The following is a 17,968-nucleotide window of genomic DNA, read 5'->3' as shown; positions in this document are numbered from 1 at the left end:
ACACTAACCATCTCTGCCCTCACAGGTACCCGTTTACTCCTGGGTGGAGAGAAGCAATGAGTGACAAAGTGCCTTGCCCAAGGACACCCGCACCATAACCCCAGGCTGGACTTGAACCCACAACCTGCAGAATTACCCACAGACCACGAATTCAATGGCCCAGACCACGAGGCTACCGCACTCCACTCCAGATGCACCACGGTGACTAATCATTACGCTAGCGTTTGAATTTGTACAGTTGCTGATGACCAGCGAATATCGATTGTGTCAACCATAAACACTGTATACAATTTTGAATTCAACTTGCAACCAGGCCACATATCAAGGCCATGCGCCTCTCCTTCAAGCAACCACAAACACATACTGTGCCGGCGGCAGCCATGGTAAAATGTTGGCTATACAGTTTAAATGGTGCGTGAAAGTTTCACCAGAGGTTTTACCAAATTTAATCGTGGATTTCATCCTTGATCAAAAAGCAGTGTGAAAAACATAAATATCAAGCCTACACAGGTGGGACAGGAACCCACAACCTCCTGTTTACTAGCAATCGACATTTTTCATTTTTGGATGTCTGCAACCCTCTGAAAAATAGGTTTTTGTTTTGGGCTCAAACAGATCCACTTAGCGAGCAGACTGGCTCCCAATCCGTACATTATTGATACTGATTGTAAGGCGGGAACCAGCCTACCCCGCGAGAACGGAATTATTGTCTGGCAGCCAATAATTAGAAATTGTCAAGTAATAATTCAAGAACTAAACATGGGCCGATATTTTTCAGTCATGTCTCATTCAATCGTTCAAAAGGGAATAACTTTTGTATTGCTAGAAAAATTAGAAAAGAAATCTATTTTTTGGGGATGAAACTAGAAAATAGCATGGGTAACACAACTCTAACAATCGCACTTGCTGGGGTCAGCTTGCCGTTTTGAATCCGACATACTAAGGCCATGTTCGGGACGGGCTTCCAGAGCTACGGCTAAAGTGAAATCTCGATAAGTCAAAACCTGTTAAGGCAAAAACCGTTCTAACTCAAAGTAAAAACTTATTCCCCTCAATTGTTAAATAGAAAATCCATTGGATAACTCAAAACTCTTCTTAACTCAAAATTTGAGACAATTCCCCTGAGATTTGACTGATCGAGATTCCACTGTATATCTATTGTCAGCATGCTCCCACATAGTTGTACTGGAAGAAGACCTCGACAACAGCTCTGGACAAGAGATTGGGATGCAGCCTAAGTCTAGCACCCTATCTCTGCAGTCTCACCTTGGCATCCATGTCCCCATTGACTTCTTCTTGGAGGTCCTTGACAGCCAGTTCCAGTTTGGCCCGACGTTTGAACAGCTCCTGTCTCTCATTCAGCAGCTGGTCTCGTTCCTCATTGGCTGACCGAATGCGTCCCTTCAGTTCCCGCAGCTCCTTGTTTAATTGCTGCGGAGCAAAGAGACAAGTGAAGTTTCAGGGGAGCACAGAATTGAGTGATAAAGTGTCAGATGCTGTCTATGGGTCTAGGATTTGGCAAAGTCTTGAATCCAAAATCTGTGATGAATATAAACTCAAGTGTATTGTAACCACCTTCTTTCTTGGCTGCAATTTGCATGACTCTCCATAACTAAACCTGATCTCAATACACTCACGGATTCTCTACACAACGATAAACGCCTTCCTTAAATTTCTGGTTACATGCGTGATACGGCCCGTGCGCGTCGTGCAACTGCAGTCAAATTTCTGACAGGTTTTACTAAGATTTCAGGGAGGCCAGTGCCAGCTGTCAGGGATTCATGGTGCGCATTGTTCTACATGTTCTATGTGTTGTTCTATGCGCAGACACGGCACATCATGCATGTAGACAATCCATTCCGTACATTTTGTACACAAGCTCGATGAGTCGTTTAACATTGACACGTACATAACAATTGCGAAGGACTTTCCAAAAGTGCTTCCAATTCCCTCCTCCATTCCAACTCTGGCCCAGGGAATTAAATCACTCACATTTCTGTACGGATATAGCTCATGCATTCAAATACCTGGACTCTAAACGTGAATCATCATCCCTGGTTCTCTTAATTACGTATTATTATTTTGAATTAAATTGATAGCTCAATAATTTATTCTGCAGACCCCATTTTCATTTTTTTGTGGTTTACTACTTAAATAATTTTGTTTGTATTTCAGTAACTAACTTATTTCATTAATAAATGTTTTGGCCAATTTCACTCCTGGATTCGTTAAGATGTAGATAGTCCTTGATTCATCTTTATGTTCATGATGTTTGAGGTTTTCTCTGTGCTTTTTGTTAATTTATGAATAAAGGACGTGAATTAATAAAAAATATCCCAAGAATGCATTGTTAAAGCGAGTTTGTGAAAGCACAAAGTGCTTAATTTTAGTTGAGCTATCTACAGTTATGTGGCAATCCTAGGAAAAAAACCATTCCTACCTTAATTCGTTTTGAAGCCTCCTCTTGCGCATCTCTCAGTGTCTTGGTGACTTCACCGCTATTCTCTCGTTTATTGGCAAGCTAGGAATTCAAAAACAGGGCATCTATTATGAATAACATTCCAAACAAGGCTTCTAGGTTGTATTCAAATCACAAGTAAAAAGAAACCACCCACAATTTCAGGCATAACTTTTCAATATTGTGCCACATTTTTTGCAAGTGCGTTTTGCACCGTTTGACAAAATCACCTAAAGTAAAGAAAGATAATGTCACCTGAAAGAAACACAAACATATACAGTAAAAAGAGAATAAGCTCCAAGATATTATTCAGTATCGTGCTGGTTTTAACTACAATATGCAACCATCACAGTACATAAATTATGGAGCAAATTGAACGGGATGTTCGTTATTACAAAATGATCGGTACAGAGGTGTTTGTTATTCCGACGTTTTACTGTAACAGACTAACAGGCTTGCAATAGAACATAAGAAACATGCTCGTAGTCGCTATTTCTGCCCAATACACTTAACCTGACACAACCATTTGTTCAAAGAACGGTGGGTTCCTTCTATCAAAGAAAATTTCCAAATACGTAAATAAGGAATACCTCATCAAGTTTCTTTCGTGTGTCTGTCAACTCCTGATTGTGAATTGTGTACTCCAGTGAGCTGTGAGTTAAAAAAAAAAGGAACAAGTTTCTAAATGAAGTGTTACAACCATTCACAACCGCTTGAGAAGCACCCCTCCACCTTACCCGTCTGGATAGCAAAACGCTGGTCAGACCAGTGGAACCAGGGCTCGATTTACCCGGTGCACGCATGCACCAGTGCATGTAGATTTTTGCTTGTGCACGTAGCTTTTTAACTGAGCATGCACGACGTGCATGTAACTTTTTTAGCCACCAAAATACTCATTTCATGCATATATTTACCAGTGAGTGAGAATAAGAATAAAGTTTGTTGAATACTTGACCAGATAGTGTACAAACGTGTTATTTCTGTTATAAATCCATAAATTATTCCTCGCACCATGCTCGCACAGTCGCAGCAGATTCAGAGTACGAGTATCAAGATCTCGACGTACGTCCTGCAATCTCCTCCGATCATGCATGTGATTTACCACGTGATACATGCTGCGGATAATTTGGTATCGCACTGACGCTCCGGGCATTCCTTATGTCCGGATCATAAGTGCGAATCCAAATTATTAGGTGCGTTTATCACGTGGTCTCGTTATTGGCCAATCGTATGCGCCACATGAAGCAGACGGGTAGCTCGGAGGGCTCTGATAATTTTGCACGCAAATGACCCTGGGTACTTGTCCAGGATCATTTGTTTAGGTCACTTGTCAGGTTAAAATCTAATTTCTACACGTTCGTATGGGTCTTCATCGACGGCAAATTTTGTCGAAATGACACATCCTGAACACGCGGGAAGGCAAATTTAGATTTCTAGGCGAGTACTGAACATATGTACGAAATTATGTATGGCGGATCGATTTCGCCATGTTAGGCTTGAGCATGATAGAGTAAAAAAGGCTATGTACTGTCTGTCGCAAGTTCGATAAATTTCAAAGAGAAAGAATGCCTTCAGAGAAGCAGACGGGTTTAAGTCAATTATGGTGCATGTGGGTTTTTCTTGGTGCATGTAGGTTTTTTTGTCTACATGCACCAGTGCATGCCACTTTTTTTTTGTAAATCGAGCCCTGAGTGGAACTCGTCCACTACCAACCTGAAGGAGTTCATCTTAGTGCCCTGTGCAAAACCAAGTGGCAGTGACCTCTCAAGAAAAGCCTGGGTCAACCTTAACCGTATCAGATCTGGAGTTGGCCGTACACAACATTTCCTGCATAAAATTGGAGCTGATCTATCGCCAAACTGTGCCTGTGGAAACATCCAAACTATGGATCACATCATCGATGCTTGTCCTATCTACAAATCCCCTCATGGTGCTTCTGGACTTCGAGAGCTCGATGATGAGACCATCAGTTGGCTAAATAAGGATCTTCCTATTTAGATGATGTACACCTTGATATTCTTCGTACGAACGAACGAACGAACAACCAGACCACAAACATACGTGCGGAACCAACCTTCCTAAATCTCCGCAAAAATCCACAAGGTTGTCTGGGGGAGTTTGCGGGATTGAAGAACACACTAACAACACGGAGTGTCATGGCCTAGCAGTTAAGAGCCCCCTTCCGGACTCATGCTCTGGTGTTTCAGAGGCAACAGGATGTGGGTTCGAGCCTGGGTCTGGACACTTGTGCCCTTAAGCAAGGCACTTAAACCATTATTGCTTTGTCCTTCGGATGGGATGTAAAGCTGTAGGTCCCATGTGTTATGTAATGCAATGCAATGCACGTAAAAGAACCCAGTAACACTTATTGCCAAGAGAAGGGGTTTGCCCCGGTGTTTCTGGCCTCCTGTTAAAACTCCCCTGCGGAGTATTTAGGAGAAGAAACAACAAAGTACCAAGTAACCACCACCATATAACATTTGATTTGTTGTACCATCAAGGTTTGATAACAATGAATGGAATTATTTGGGCTCTTGCACAGTAATCTAGTAAGATTCCTAGCAAAAATGTTGAGATATTTACAGTTGGAAAAAGTAACAGAAGCATATATTTAGTAACCATTTGTTACTACTGTTTTTGGGTACACTAACATGAGCATCATCAAAATGGCTAATAATCAACAGAAATTAGCTGATTAAAACAGGACCTGTATGTTCAGAGGGGGAATAACGATCAGACATAGGACATTTTCTGAAAGTTTAAAATCTTTTTCCAAACAAAAACACACTTACTTTTCAAGTTTTGATACCCTGCACGTGCAACTCAAAATTGATTATATTAGTTCATTTTGTCCAAGACATGTTTGAGTCTTCTATTTTATCCTTTGGGTTAATGTTATTTGAACAGCACAATTTTGTGCAAAGCCACCTGTTTATGCTGTTGAGTGACATACAACTCCACGCTACATTGTCCATGCTAAGATTGCTTTCTCTGTTTGTGATCTTACCGTCTCATCTTATCCCACTTCTGGTACTGCTTCAATTCTTCTTTCTCTTCTTCCAGAGTCTGAAGTCGCTCCTCGATGTACTTGAGAAGATCCTCAATCTTTTCACGTTTCCCCTCTGAATGAGTAAGAAAAAGTCACACCATTTCCATTGTGTTCTCCATAGAAACAGGCCATTACAAGGAAAGCTTTATATGAACATTTTAGGTGGCGTAAGTTGTGGCATAGCGACTGCAACTGATCTATTTTACCAGCAAATCATGATCGCCATGGAGCCTGTTACTGCACAACTTATCAAGGTTGATACAAGATACTCACAGCTTTGTGTTTGCAGTAAAAGAATTCCTATTTTACTTGCGATAGAGTTTTTAGAGTTGCCGCACGATTCCAAAGAAAGTCAGTCAAAGAAAGTTTCAAAATCATACAAAATCATACGCAAATAGCCATCGTAAATGTTATTATTATCTTCGTCCAAGATGTTTATATTTAAAATGTTGCGTAGCCAAGCCAAGTTTCGTGAAATCGATCGTAAGTCTATTTGTTGCCCAAGTCCTACGCATGGTGTAAGTCCCACACGGTGAAGTCATGAAATCGGCTGCAGATGTGAAAAATGCAATGTTCCTTGCGGATAATTCTCATTCCTATATCTGTGTGATGTTACGGTTTCACACTATAAAGTACACACTCATTCAATCTTATCCCTTCATAGTATCAATATTTTGTTTAGATTGATTGATGCAGTTTTCTTGATTCAATGTTGTATGGACTATTCTCTCGCTTGACGACAGACACCTAGGCAAAACCCCTGACAGAATACTGACCGGTTTCTTTGAGAATGAGCTGGCTTTCTGCCTTGCGTTCATCGTAGACACGAGTACCAGCCACCTCACGCAGCAGCTTCAGTCGTTGGGAGTCCGGGGCAGTTGCCATCTGGTTGATCTTTTGGAAAAAGCAACACAACAAAAACTTGTGAGAACTCAATACCAAAAATAAAACATCAATGGGCAAGTAACAACATGAAAACAAGAAAAGCTTTGCAAGATCATAGCAGAAGTAGATCAAGAAATCCAATAAACTAGAATATGCAGACCAAGCAAATAAGACCCATGTAAACTGTAACTCTATTCAAGTAAAGGACTGAATGATTACTCCATTCAACAAATGAACTAAAAAATGAAAAGGCAAGGAATTACATAATTTATTTCATTTTCAATGGAAGTAGTTTGCACTTTTTTGGGGGGGGGTCATTCTTCGTGCAAACAAAAACTAAATCAGTGTTTCTACTAAGACTGGAGAGAGAGGTGGGCCTTTATTCATCAACTAGCCATATCTGAAAAACAAGTTGGATTTGTGAGCCAAAATGTACTTTTAAAGAAGGAAAATCTCAGCTGGTTATCTGACAAGCTTGTCAAATTTGAACTTAATGTCACTCTCAGTATTGGGATTTTGCCTTTTAGCAATTGATTGTTATATACAAACCCAATATCATATGATGGAATTGTTGTGAGGGAGATTTTAATTCCAGAAATGTTAAGTGATTGGTTGTGGCATCCACTGCTATATCAATAATCGAACCAGCCAGCCGACTCCGGCAAGCTTGGTGGTCGAGTGGTAAGACTTCTGCACTAGTAAGAAGGAGGTCGTGGGTTCAAGTCCCACCCTCATAAGCTGCTTACTTTTTTTATTGCAAACCTTCGGAAAACACTGAGTAGACAGTGTTTATGAAATTATGGCGAATGGCAAAACTTAACTTTGAATTTATACTCTAAATAAATTGCACTGCAAACAACTATCCCAAATTATCAACTAATTAACCCTTACTCCCAGTGTCTTTTACTTGGAACTGGACCAAGTCCATCAAAATCCATCAACCACTGTGCGACCAATACAAAACTGTACATGACATAATGGAACCCACAACTGACGCACTGGTTGACATTTGTGGACTTGCTTAACATGGCTTTTATCACAATAGCAGTACAGGAAGCTAGGCAAAATCAATCGGATACCCATGGCACTGCTTCTGGCCATTAGACCCAAGTCCATCATATTCCATCAATATTTAGTCACGCCAGGCTTTCTGGGCCAAGTCCCCCAAAATCCACCAGAATAGGGGGGGGGGGAGGGAGGGGGGGATTTTGACGGAGCTGGGGTGGTTGGGGTTTATAATGACTCCCACAGTATTGAAAAAAAGTAATTTATACAAAATAAGAAGTTGTTTACCTTTCCCTGTTTGACAATATAGTAAGGGTTACTCCTTGAAAAACCTGCACTCTCCAACAGATTCATCACATCAGTTTTCCTGAAAGACAAAAGTATTCATCAGGTTTAGGCCGAAAGTCCATGTTTCCGTTTTCGAAGTGCGTATTGCGCTGTGCATTTACCGGTTGCGTATCCGTGATGCGTACTCTCAAATTCCATGTGTGCCAATTTCTCGGCACACTTGACGGATGTAAACGCTCAATTAGAGAGGATTCAGTACTTTTGCAGGTAGAAAAATCAAATCTCAATCACATTTAGATTAGCTTTGGCAAAGTTCACATTTTACAAAATTAATCGACAAGATTTAACTTCTCAATAAAGTAGACAGGCTATGATTATTCAATGTTTTATCAACAGAAGGTTTAAAAATTAAATTAAAATTAAGGCGGGCCCTAGTTTGTTTCAATAAGATTCACAAACAAAGTGCTTCCACTTTAGGCCTCTTTTTATCCCACCAATTCATTGTTCTCTAAGTTGCAGGCAACAAATCCCATATGTATGGATGTGTCATCTGTTTTAATCGCTACCTGAAGCGTATAAAATTTCAGATAATGCAGTACGAATAACAAATTGTGCAATACGGATACATGGACTAGTGCATGTTACTTCTTGAACTAATCTTTAAAGAGAATATACAACATTTGATTTTTCTGTAATTTTCAGAAATGGATGGATTTGGGGGACTGGTATTTTATAGCAAATATTGTTACACTGATACTTGAAGTTTTGTGTTCGTAGATGCTGGAAAAACCAAGAAAAACAATCATGTTCTTGTAGTCTGGTTCCCTGACCCCACTTAAATTGAAATGGAGTGATTTATAGACGTCAGGGAATTGTAAGGTCAGGGACCGAGTCTAGAAGGCTTGTACCCGTTCATAGATGTGTAATTGATGGCAAACAAAATTCAGACTAACTGAATATGGTAATTTTGGGGCAGTATTTGAAAAAAGCCAGTTTCTTTCCAACGCTGGTAGCCGACAAGCGTTGGAAATTGATACAACAAAAAAAAACACTTTTCTTGAAAATGTCAGCACACCAGGTGCCATGATTTTACAGCATGCTTAAGACTGTCATGCACTAAACAGTCCAGTAAGGTATTTCATAATAACTTGGTAGTTGTTTTTTATGTTTGCAAATGTTGTATATTCCCTTTAAACCTCAAGCAGTGTGCACTACGGATTTGCAGCCTTACTTTCACTTTCAGACAGACCAGGCACTGTTTCTGTTACAAGGAAATCTATATGAGTAAATCAGTATACCAACATTCAAGTGACATAGATGAACAGTGGCATACAGACGTTGCTTCTCAAAACTTATAGCTGGGTTGTATAAGGGAGCTGCATTTACAGCAAAATGTTCCCAGTCTTTTCCTACAATATTATTCCATTAAGAATCTGAACTGTCATTAACAATATTACAACCTGAGATCTTATTGATTTGAATTACTTCATACTGCCTCGTTACTTTATACCTTTGAATATTTCTTATCACAAGACTGCCAAACAGAATTCCTTACGAAATCAAATCATTACAAAATGTGTAAGTGTTTCCTTACGTGACCATTTTCTTGTCCAAGAAATACTGATCCTTCTTGGATCCGATGACACGTCGCAATGTCACCTCTTCTTTTTCAATCTAAAGGAGGAAAAAAGAATGTGTCGTTACAAATTGCAAAGACTGTCTGTACTGTCTTTGGACTGCAAGGCGATATGGACTGTGTGCGTAAGATAGACCTCAACTTGCGCAACAAATTATTGCATAAATTGCGCAATTATTTTAGGTAGCCAAAATTGTGGCGTAGCGACTGCACATGACCTATTTTACCAGCAAATTCTAATCGTCGTGGAGCCTGTTATTGCACAACTTATCCAGGATGATACAAGACACTCACAGCTTTGTGCTTGAAGTAAAAGATTTGCTATTTTACTTGTGTCAGAGTTTTTAGAGTTGCCGCAGGATTCTGAAGAAAAACGGACAAAATATGTTCAAAATGGCAGGCGGAGGTTATTCAATCACTGACTGTTTCATAAACGAACAAAATCATACACAAACAGCCGTCGTAAATGCTGTTATTATCCTCATCCAAGATGTTTAGATTATTCAAAAATTGCGCAGCAGTGCCAAGTTTTGTGAAATCGATCGTAAGTTTATTGCGCAGCTGCGCAATAAGTTTGTTGCGCAACTCTCACGCATAGCGCTAGTCACGCACTGTGTCGTGAAATCAGCTGCACGTATTATTTTGACAGCTGAAACAATGAATACCATTCAGTTCTTTGTTTTTAGTCATGATGATTCCAAAATCAATGATATATCAGCACAGTCACAGGTTGTACAAGTCAGCAACCAGGTAATGCCAGCACTTGACAGAACTTGCTCTTAAGAGCACTCCCTAACCCTAACCCTCTGGTCACAGCACAGCTTGAGTCCTCTTTGTATCAGAGTGACTGACTGAATGATTGACTGACAGATCGACTGACTGTCACTTGTGAATAAGGCTTGCTCAAGACTCTCACTGACTGACTGTCACTTATGAATTAGACTGGTTACCTCCCCCACTGACTGACTGCCACTTATGTATCAGACTGGTTACCTATCTCACTGCCTGACTGTCACTTATGTATCAGACTGGTTACCTATCTCACTGACTGACTGCCACTTATGTATCAGACTGGTTACCTATCTCACTGACTGACTGTCACTTATGAATTAGACTGGTTACCTATAACACTGACTGACTGTCACTTATGAATTAGACTGGTTACCTATCTCACTCCCCGACTGCCACTTATGAATTAGACTGGTTACGTATCTCACTGACTGACTGTCGCATGTCAATTAGACTGGTCACCTTTCTCCCCGACTGTCACTTATGAATTAGACTGGTTACCTATCTCAGTGACTGACTGTCACATGTGAATTAGACTGGTTACCTATCTCACTGACTGTCACTTATAAATTAGGCTGGTTACCTATCTCACTGACTGTCACTTATGAATTAGACTGGTTACGTATCTCACTGACTGACTGCCGCATGTCAATTAGACTGGTCACCTTTCTCCCCGACTGTCACTTATGAATTAGACTGGTTACCTATCTCAGTGACTGACTGTCACATGTGAATTAGGCTGGTTACCTATCTCACTGACTGTCACTTATAAATTAGACTGGTTACCTATCTCACTGACTGACTGTCACTTGATAATTAGACTGGTTACCTTTCTCACTGACTGTCACTTATGAATTAGACTGGTTACCTATCTCACTGACTGACTGTCACTTGATAATTAGACTGGCTACCTATTTCACTGACTGACTGTCGCATGTGATTTAGACTGGTTACCTTTCTCACGCACTGTCACTTATGAATTAGACTGGTTACCTATCTCACTGATGAACTGTCACATGTTATTTAGACTGGTCACCTATCTCACTGACTAAATTCTCACATATTAATTAGACTGATTACCTATCTCACTGAGTTCCTTGTTGACAAAAGTCACCCATGGTAAGGAAAGGGTAAATAAATAAAAATAATATAAAAATATTAAACTTCAATATAAAAATATTGAACTGGCTCTGGAGAGTTATTAGGAAGTACTTACAGGTATCCTGTTATCTGAGTTGTCAAAAATGATTTCCACAAATGCGGAGATGACGCGGGGCCCGGTGCCTTCATGCAGCAGCGACTGTCGCTGCTCAGGCCGCAGGTTATTGAACTCATCACTGAGCACAAACTGGATGGCTGTTGGCAAAACATTTCAAATGAACACGCTTAAATGGTATAAACCAATACTTCACTTTTGAAATGATGGGTGAAAGTCCATCATTTAAAATGCTTTTCTGCAATCATGCTACATCCACTATCTACGTCTAACACTGGGCAACTTGCGCTGGGTTATTGATCACAGCAGCAGGATTTGTTTAACACAGGTATTTTGTGGATTCACTAGCTTTCAGCTAGCTTTTTACATTGTTGTCAGTTGAGTTTATATAACCGACATACAGATCCTTGTCATTTGATTGGTGGAACTCACATCACGTGACATTTGTTATTGCTCCCATTCACGCCGCCGCTCAAAAAGTACTATCCGCCCATGGGGAATGGGAAATACTATTCAACAGTTAGGATCATGACGCGGTATTTGTGTGCAAATGCATGCAAATGTGTGCGTTCAGCATTGCGCGTAGCGCGTATTGTTCCAAAGAGCAAGCGCTACAGCGTTGGATTCAAACATTTTCATGAAGGGGTGGTTTCAAAGAGAGAAATACATTTTCCTCCAGTTTTGTATTGAAATAAAAGTTCAAATTTATCAAATGACAAGGATTTATATGTCAGTTATATAAAACAAATATTGAGTGGCTTTAAATTGTGAAATGGGAGGAATATTATCGCTCGGTCAAATCTGGACTTTTCCATTTCACTCGGCTTCGCCTCGTGAAATGGAAAAGTCCAGATTTTACCTTGCGATAATATTCCTCCCATTCCACGCTGAGCCACTCAATATTTGTATACTGTTGAATTCAGAAGGAATAGGTAAAGCTTAATGTGGCCAGGTTAGCTATTTTCAGAGGATTGTGATGTTATGATAGTATATTGCATTGCATTGCATATAATGATGTTCATGTGCCAAAGATTCTGTAAAGGTTTGTGACAACGCAATTTTAAAGTTTAAAATTGCAATAAATTGTCAGATTGGGGAGTCAGGTTGGCGTAGCGGTACTTTCCTCGCCTTCCACTGCTGTGACCCGGGTTCGAATCCCGCCTGGGCCAATATGTGGATTGGGTTTTCAGTCACCTGATTCCGTGGGTTTTCCTCAGAATATTCTTCTGGGCTTTTCCTCCCACCTCTAAAACTGTAATTTCTTCTCATTGTTTTCTCTCCACAGGTTTCTTCAGGCTTGCGAGCTACAGTGCCTAGGGCGCTTTTAAGGAATCCTTGGTTTCATTACCAAAAATGATTAATAATTAATAATAATTAATTCCAACACTAGCTTTCATATATTCAAAATAAATTAACAATATGAGGCAAGCAAAAGTGCAACTGCAAATTGTAAAGATTCCATTGTTGAATTTAGTTTTGAAAGCTGGCAAAAAAGTTAACCACACAGAATAAAACGGCAACAAAAGTAGAATATGTTAGGAAAAAAATGAAACACATACCATAAAAGAAGTTGCTCTTGCCCGATCCATTTCGTCCCACTATGAATATAGAACACAATTTCAATATCATTACTAGTCTTGGTGGACTTGGATTTTATTCCCCTTATAACGAGGTCACTATCAACAAGATGAATCAAGTCTTGGCAACACTGGCAGTGCTACCCATGAAATTCCGAGTATACCTCACACGTGCTGTATTCAATCTAATGCATGCACGTGGGGTACGCTCGGAATTTCCTGGGTAGCGCTGCCAATATTGCCAAGACTGGACTTGATTCATCATGTTGATTGATATAGACCTCCATCTCTGTGGCAACTTAACCGTGTTTTTACGGGAGTGGCTGCCAAATAGGGAAATAAAAATTCAAATCCAGTCTTGGAACAAGACTATAACATTAGCAGTTTAGATATCTGAACTCAAGAAACATGAAATCTAATACAAACTTCTTGTATTTCTTTCTCTCAGAATGAAGCCTCTGTTCAATAATGTTATGTTATGTTATGTTTTATTCCACAAATAGGAACAAACCCCATGACTCTGGGGAAGGGTTACAACAGTGAAATTAAACATAGTCAGTCAAAAATTTCTTCCACTTCCACTGCCATGCATTTGTATACAGGCTAGTAAAAACACCAGTCACATCACATTCTCGTAAACACTGTGACTAGTCAAATTCCATCAACAGAGGTAACTGGTGGGTACAGCTGGCTTATCAATCACCTCCAATCAAAGCATGGCTGTATCAAATGAACACGGTAATTCCTAAATGTCAAAAACAGTCACTTGATTGACTTGGACCACTGTGACTGTGGACGGAATTTGCCAGCCAGAGACGTTTTGCATTATGCAGAGTATCATTCTTATATAACACTCTTTAAAAAGGTGCTCTTTGTTTGACCATTGAAAACGGCTTGAATGTTGTCTCAAATGTGATACCTTAATTTGTTTTAAATATGGCTTGTTAATCAGAAGAGAGACACTCAAGTCTGTAATAAAAGATCATGAGCAACATACAAAAAATACTGTTAGATTTTACTATAAGATTGCTTGCAAACTCACCGACAACATTATGCTTTGGACTGAAGGGCTCTATGACCGTTTGATCCCGATAACTACGGAATCCCTGGATTGTGACCTAGAAAATACATCAGAACAAAATTCAAAATTACAATATACAGCCATAGCGAGTGATCGCGATATCAATCATCACTGAATGTGAAAAGAAGATAATCTCCCCTCTTTAGAAAAACTGTTGGACCAATTACAAAAACAACACACAGGTTTATGGGAAGTGAATTCTCCCACTTTCTTGACTCTTTTGCTGATGGAAAAAACCCTAACTTCCTAAGCATTTTTGCTGGTTGCAACCTCAATCCCGCAAAATCCTCCAACTGCCTCCATGTAAAAATGGCATACAGCCTCAATCCTACAAAATCCTCCAGGCTCCAGCACTAACTGTCATATGTTGAGGCAGAGCCAGTGTCATCCCGCGAGCAGTGCAGAGGATATATTAGGCCTTAATTTATGTACGGCCATGACAGCTGAGCATAAACAACACAAGTTCCGGCCTAAGACCTTGACACAGTGCATCCTCCGAAATCAGCCACACATTTTTGCCATAGCCTCATTCCTGCAAAATCTTCTATTTTGCAATTAGTATTTTGTAGGACTTGGGAAAATTAACACTTTGTAAAATTGCATTTTCTGCCAAAAGATTGTCTGATTGTGTTCAAAATGATACAAAATAGGAAAGATTTCCATACTAGGCCACCACTTTTTTCAAGCACCAAAAAGTTGCATCCTTTATGGTTATTTCCTCCACTTTCCCTTCACTACTCTCACCCTGTCCTTTCCTTTATTCCTAATTATTAAGGCAGTGTATATTTTGCCGGAGACGGCAAACCTTTAGTAAACGTTAGTTTGCCGGATATGCACTGAACATGCGCAGTTACTGTTTTTTTTTACTTAAACATTTTCCGGTGACAAGTTTTAGTCTGGCTCCATGCCAAAATTATCGTTGTTACCTCGTATTCACAAGATGGGATTCAGACCATTTTATAATTTCGGACTTTATTTCCCTTTTAAAAAAAATCCTCCAGAGCCACAAATCTGAAAAAGAAAATGTAATACTCTGCAAAAAATGTTTGAGACATGTTAAAATAATAAAAGAAGAATATTCTTATTTATTTGGGGATGAGAGAAAAAAAACTTACAAATGTGGTGCGGTCGGAATCGAACGCGAGTCATCCCGCTTATTAGAGCCTTTGCTTAACCATTACACCAAACGTGCTACACAACTTTTGGTGGGAATTTAATACATCTTATAATTCAGCCCTATTTTAAAGAGTACAGCGCCCTCTGTTGATATGGATTGCCGCCGGCAAACCTTTAGTAATCGTTAGTTTGCCGTCATTACCTCCGGCAAAATATCCACTATCAATTATTAATCAGTCACTTACTTCATCAAGATTCGAACATCTTGACTCTTGTTTGAAACACATCACTTTTTACCGCTAGACCGCGCACGATCGCTTGTTCCAATGATCAATCTTTGGACGTATTTCAAGTATCCATTGAAATAAACTAAATATTCATGAGAAAATAAATATTCATATAAATCATAATGACGTTTTGCACTGTCATTGCTTTCATGGTTGTCGATGTCATGCGTATAATGTACTGCTGTCTTCCAGACACTTCAATCAATATGACAAATGATATGACCGGCTGCCGGCTGCCTAGCGCCTCCAACTTAGTTCTGCACGACGTGTGCATCCAAAATGTGCTCTAAAACACATTGTTCCTTAAACATTTTTCTCATTCATGTCATTGCCGGAGCTTCCTGGATTCATCTTGGGTGAAATCACAAGGTGAGGTGAAAATTGATGTATTTGGTGGCAGGTAAGTGGTTGGTACGGAATTCTTCCCAAGTCAAAATACAGTGTCATTACAATTACATTCAGTGACATTTATCACTTAGATTTAGAACAGAAGAAGTCTGCTTTTAAAAGCTTAGGTTAAGTTGCAGAAGTCATTTTGCAATGATAATAAACATACTTCCCAAGTCAAAATACAGTGTCATTACAATTACATTCAGTGACATTTATCACTTAGATTTAGAACAGAACTCAGAAGAAGTCTGCTTTTAATAGCTTAGGTTAAGTTGCAGAAGTCATTTTGCAATGATAATAAACATACTTGACTAATTCGACAAAAACTAAAGAGAGCCCCCCCCCCTCCCCCCCCCCCCCCCCCCCTCCCGTTACCCCGTTTGTCGTACTCAATCAGATCCGAAGATAGATGTTCTAATGTCATGAATGTGGGCATTGAAATGTGCGCAAAACAACAACTGAACAAACACAGCATGTCGAAAAACCAAAAACTAACCTGCTTTATGTACATTTTCACGGACTGCAAGGGCTACTTTAAGCGGTTGCTTCACGCAAAAAATCAATCAAACCCTAAATGTAAAGTAGCAATTAAGACATCAGGCATCGCTGGACCTCAAAATGTGACAAAAGCATTGACAAACCGCGAACAACCCCGTCAAAATTTAGCACAAAACCAAAATGGCGCGCTTCTGGATTACGGTAACTACCATTTTAGCGTAGGTATGGCTGTTTAAATGAGGGAACAAATATTTTGTGATTTGCGTTTGGAAAACCTTAATTTAGATATCACCTCAAAAATAAAACAAGGAAATATGGCACTCAATATTTTATTTGTTTAATTACATAGATGTTTCGTTAAATAATGTGCGCTGTTATGAGATGTTTTATTATCATCAGTTTACACCTCGTTTTCGACACTGTGGTTCATACCTTTCATAGTTGGGTGTTTCCGATTACAGTTTATCTGCTCCGTTACACAATACTTTATATACCTTGTAAACCCACTAAACATCAGCCAGGGGGATTAGCTCAAGTGGTAGAGCGCTCGCTTAGCATGTGAGAGGTACCGGGATCGATACCCGGATTCTCCAAGGAATTTTTTTCACTTTATAAATATATATAATGCGAGAATTTTCCTGGTCTTAATACAATAACACACTGTGCTACTATGTTATAACATCCATTCAATTTTTTCCCGGATGGCATGCAGTTGCAAAAAAATAAAAAGGGAATTAGAATACTCAGAGTAATACATTTATAAGGCAAACGAAAGCCGGGGAGGAAAAGAAACGAAAAGCACGAGATCGCGGTCACAAAGTAAAAACTTGGAAAACGTTTTCCACAAGATACACGAGAAATAAATAATAAAACATGTTATAAACATAATATTCTCATATAGCGCCACAATGATTAATAATTAACAATTAACTTAAAATCTTGTTCAATGTTACAATAAAAATACATGCCTAGGCCTAATACTTTCAAAACTGTTAGATGTAAAAGAAAGTTAGGCTCAATTTAATTCATTCAATTACATTAGGAATCATAAGAACTGAAATTATTAAAGAAAAAAAACAACCACTAAAACTATAGAATAAAAGGAACAAATTTGGCGTTCAAGTTGCATTCCCGCCGTGATTCCTTTTCTAAATTGCTAAAGTTATTCACTGTTGCATGAGACATGTACATCGACCGAAAAAAAGTCAGCCGATGTTGAGTTATTAAATTATTAGGCCGACTTAACAATTTTGAATTAGGCCTAGTGGCGCTGTCAGACAATCTGTTCTCGTGGGGTAGGCTGGTTCCCGCCCCACAATCAGTATAGATAATGTATGGATCGAAAGCCAGCCTGTTCGGGAAACGGGTCTGCCTTTTTGTGCCCCCCCCCCCCCCCCGGGGGGCAAATAAACATAAAAAACCACAGATCAGTTGGAAGGTGTAGTCATATATCATGAAGAAGTCCTCATAGTACACTAATTGTTCTGAACCCGAATCCATAAGTTTCTGAATATCTATATTTCAATCCTAATCATCAGTTTTTTACGTTGTACTCATCAATCCATATTTATTTTCAATATAACTTCTGTTTGTATTTTTTTCTTTTGCAATGTTATTTTTATGTATTTTATATATTGCCGGGCCGATTCAGCACCGGGGGCACTGCCGTTTGATTGTGACGTTCACATCAATG

General features: G+C 39.4%; 1 protein-coding gene and 1 non-coding gene across 2 annotated transcripts in view; one reads left to right on the top strand and one right to left on the bottom strand.

The window, feature by feature from the left end:
- Nucleotides 1–16,483, bottom strand: part of LOC119735678 (structural maintenance of chromosomes protein 3-like) — a 45,599-nt gene extending 29,116 nt beyond the window's left edge. The window contains exons 1-11 of the mRNA XM_038209516.1: nucleotides 16,274–16,483; nucleotides 13,946–14,021; nucleotides 12,886–12,924; nucleotides 11,327–11,466; nucleotides 9,280–9,359; nucleotides 7,686–7,764; nucleotides 6,284–6,401; nucleotides 5,466–5,580; nucleotides 3,049–3,109; nucleotides 2,441–2,521; nucleotides 1,267–1,431 (exon numbers count right to left, since the gene is read on the bottom strand). Coding sequence (XP_038065444.1) covers nucleotides 1,267–1,431; nucleotides 2,441–2,521; nucleotides 3,049–3,109; nucleotides 5,466–5,580; nucleotides 6,284–6,401; nucleotides 7,686–7,764; nucleotides 9,280–9,359; nucleotides 11,327–11,466; nucleotides 12,886–12,924; nucleotides 13,946–14,021; nucleotides 16,274–16,288 — 969 coding nt within the window. The 5' untranslated portion in view covers nucleotides 16,289–16,483. The remainder of the gene's footprint in view (nucleotides 1–1,266; nucleotides 1,432–2,440; nucleotides 2,522–3,048; nucleotides 3,110–5,465; nucleotides 5,581–6,283; nucleotides 6,402–7,685; nucleotides 7,765–9,279; nucleotides 9,360–11,326; nucleotides 11,467–12,885; nucleotides 12,925–13,945; nucleotides 14,022–16,273) is intronic.
- Nucleotides 16,484–16,795: 312 nt separating this feature from the next.
- On the top strand, nucleotides 16,796–16,868 carry Trnaa-agc. The gene has a single exon. It is a non-coding gene; the product is annotated as a tRNA-Ala (tRNA).
- The last annotated feature ends 1,100 nt before the right edge of the window (nucleotides 16,869–17,968 follow it).

The sequence above is a fragment of the Patiria miniata genome, unplaced genomic scaffold (genome assembly GCF_015706575.1).
Source record: "Patiria miniata isolate m_02_andy unplaced genomic scaffold, ASM1570657v1 HiC_scaffold_10, whole genome shotgun sequence".
Lineage (NCBI taxonomy): Eukaryota > Metazoa > Echinodermata > Asteroidea > Valvatida > Asterinidae > Patiria > Patiria miniata.
This window is presented reverse-complemented; position numbering and strand designations above follow the sequence as displayed.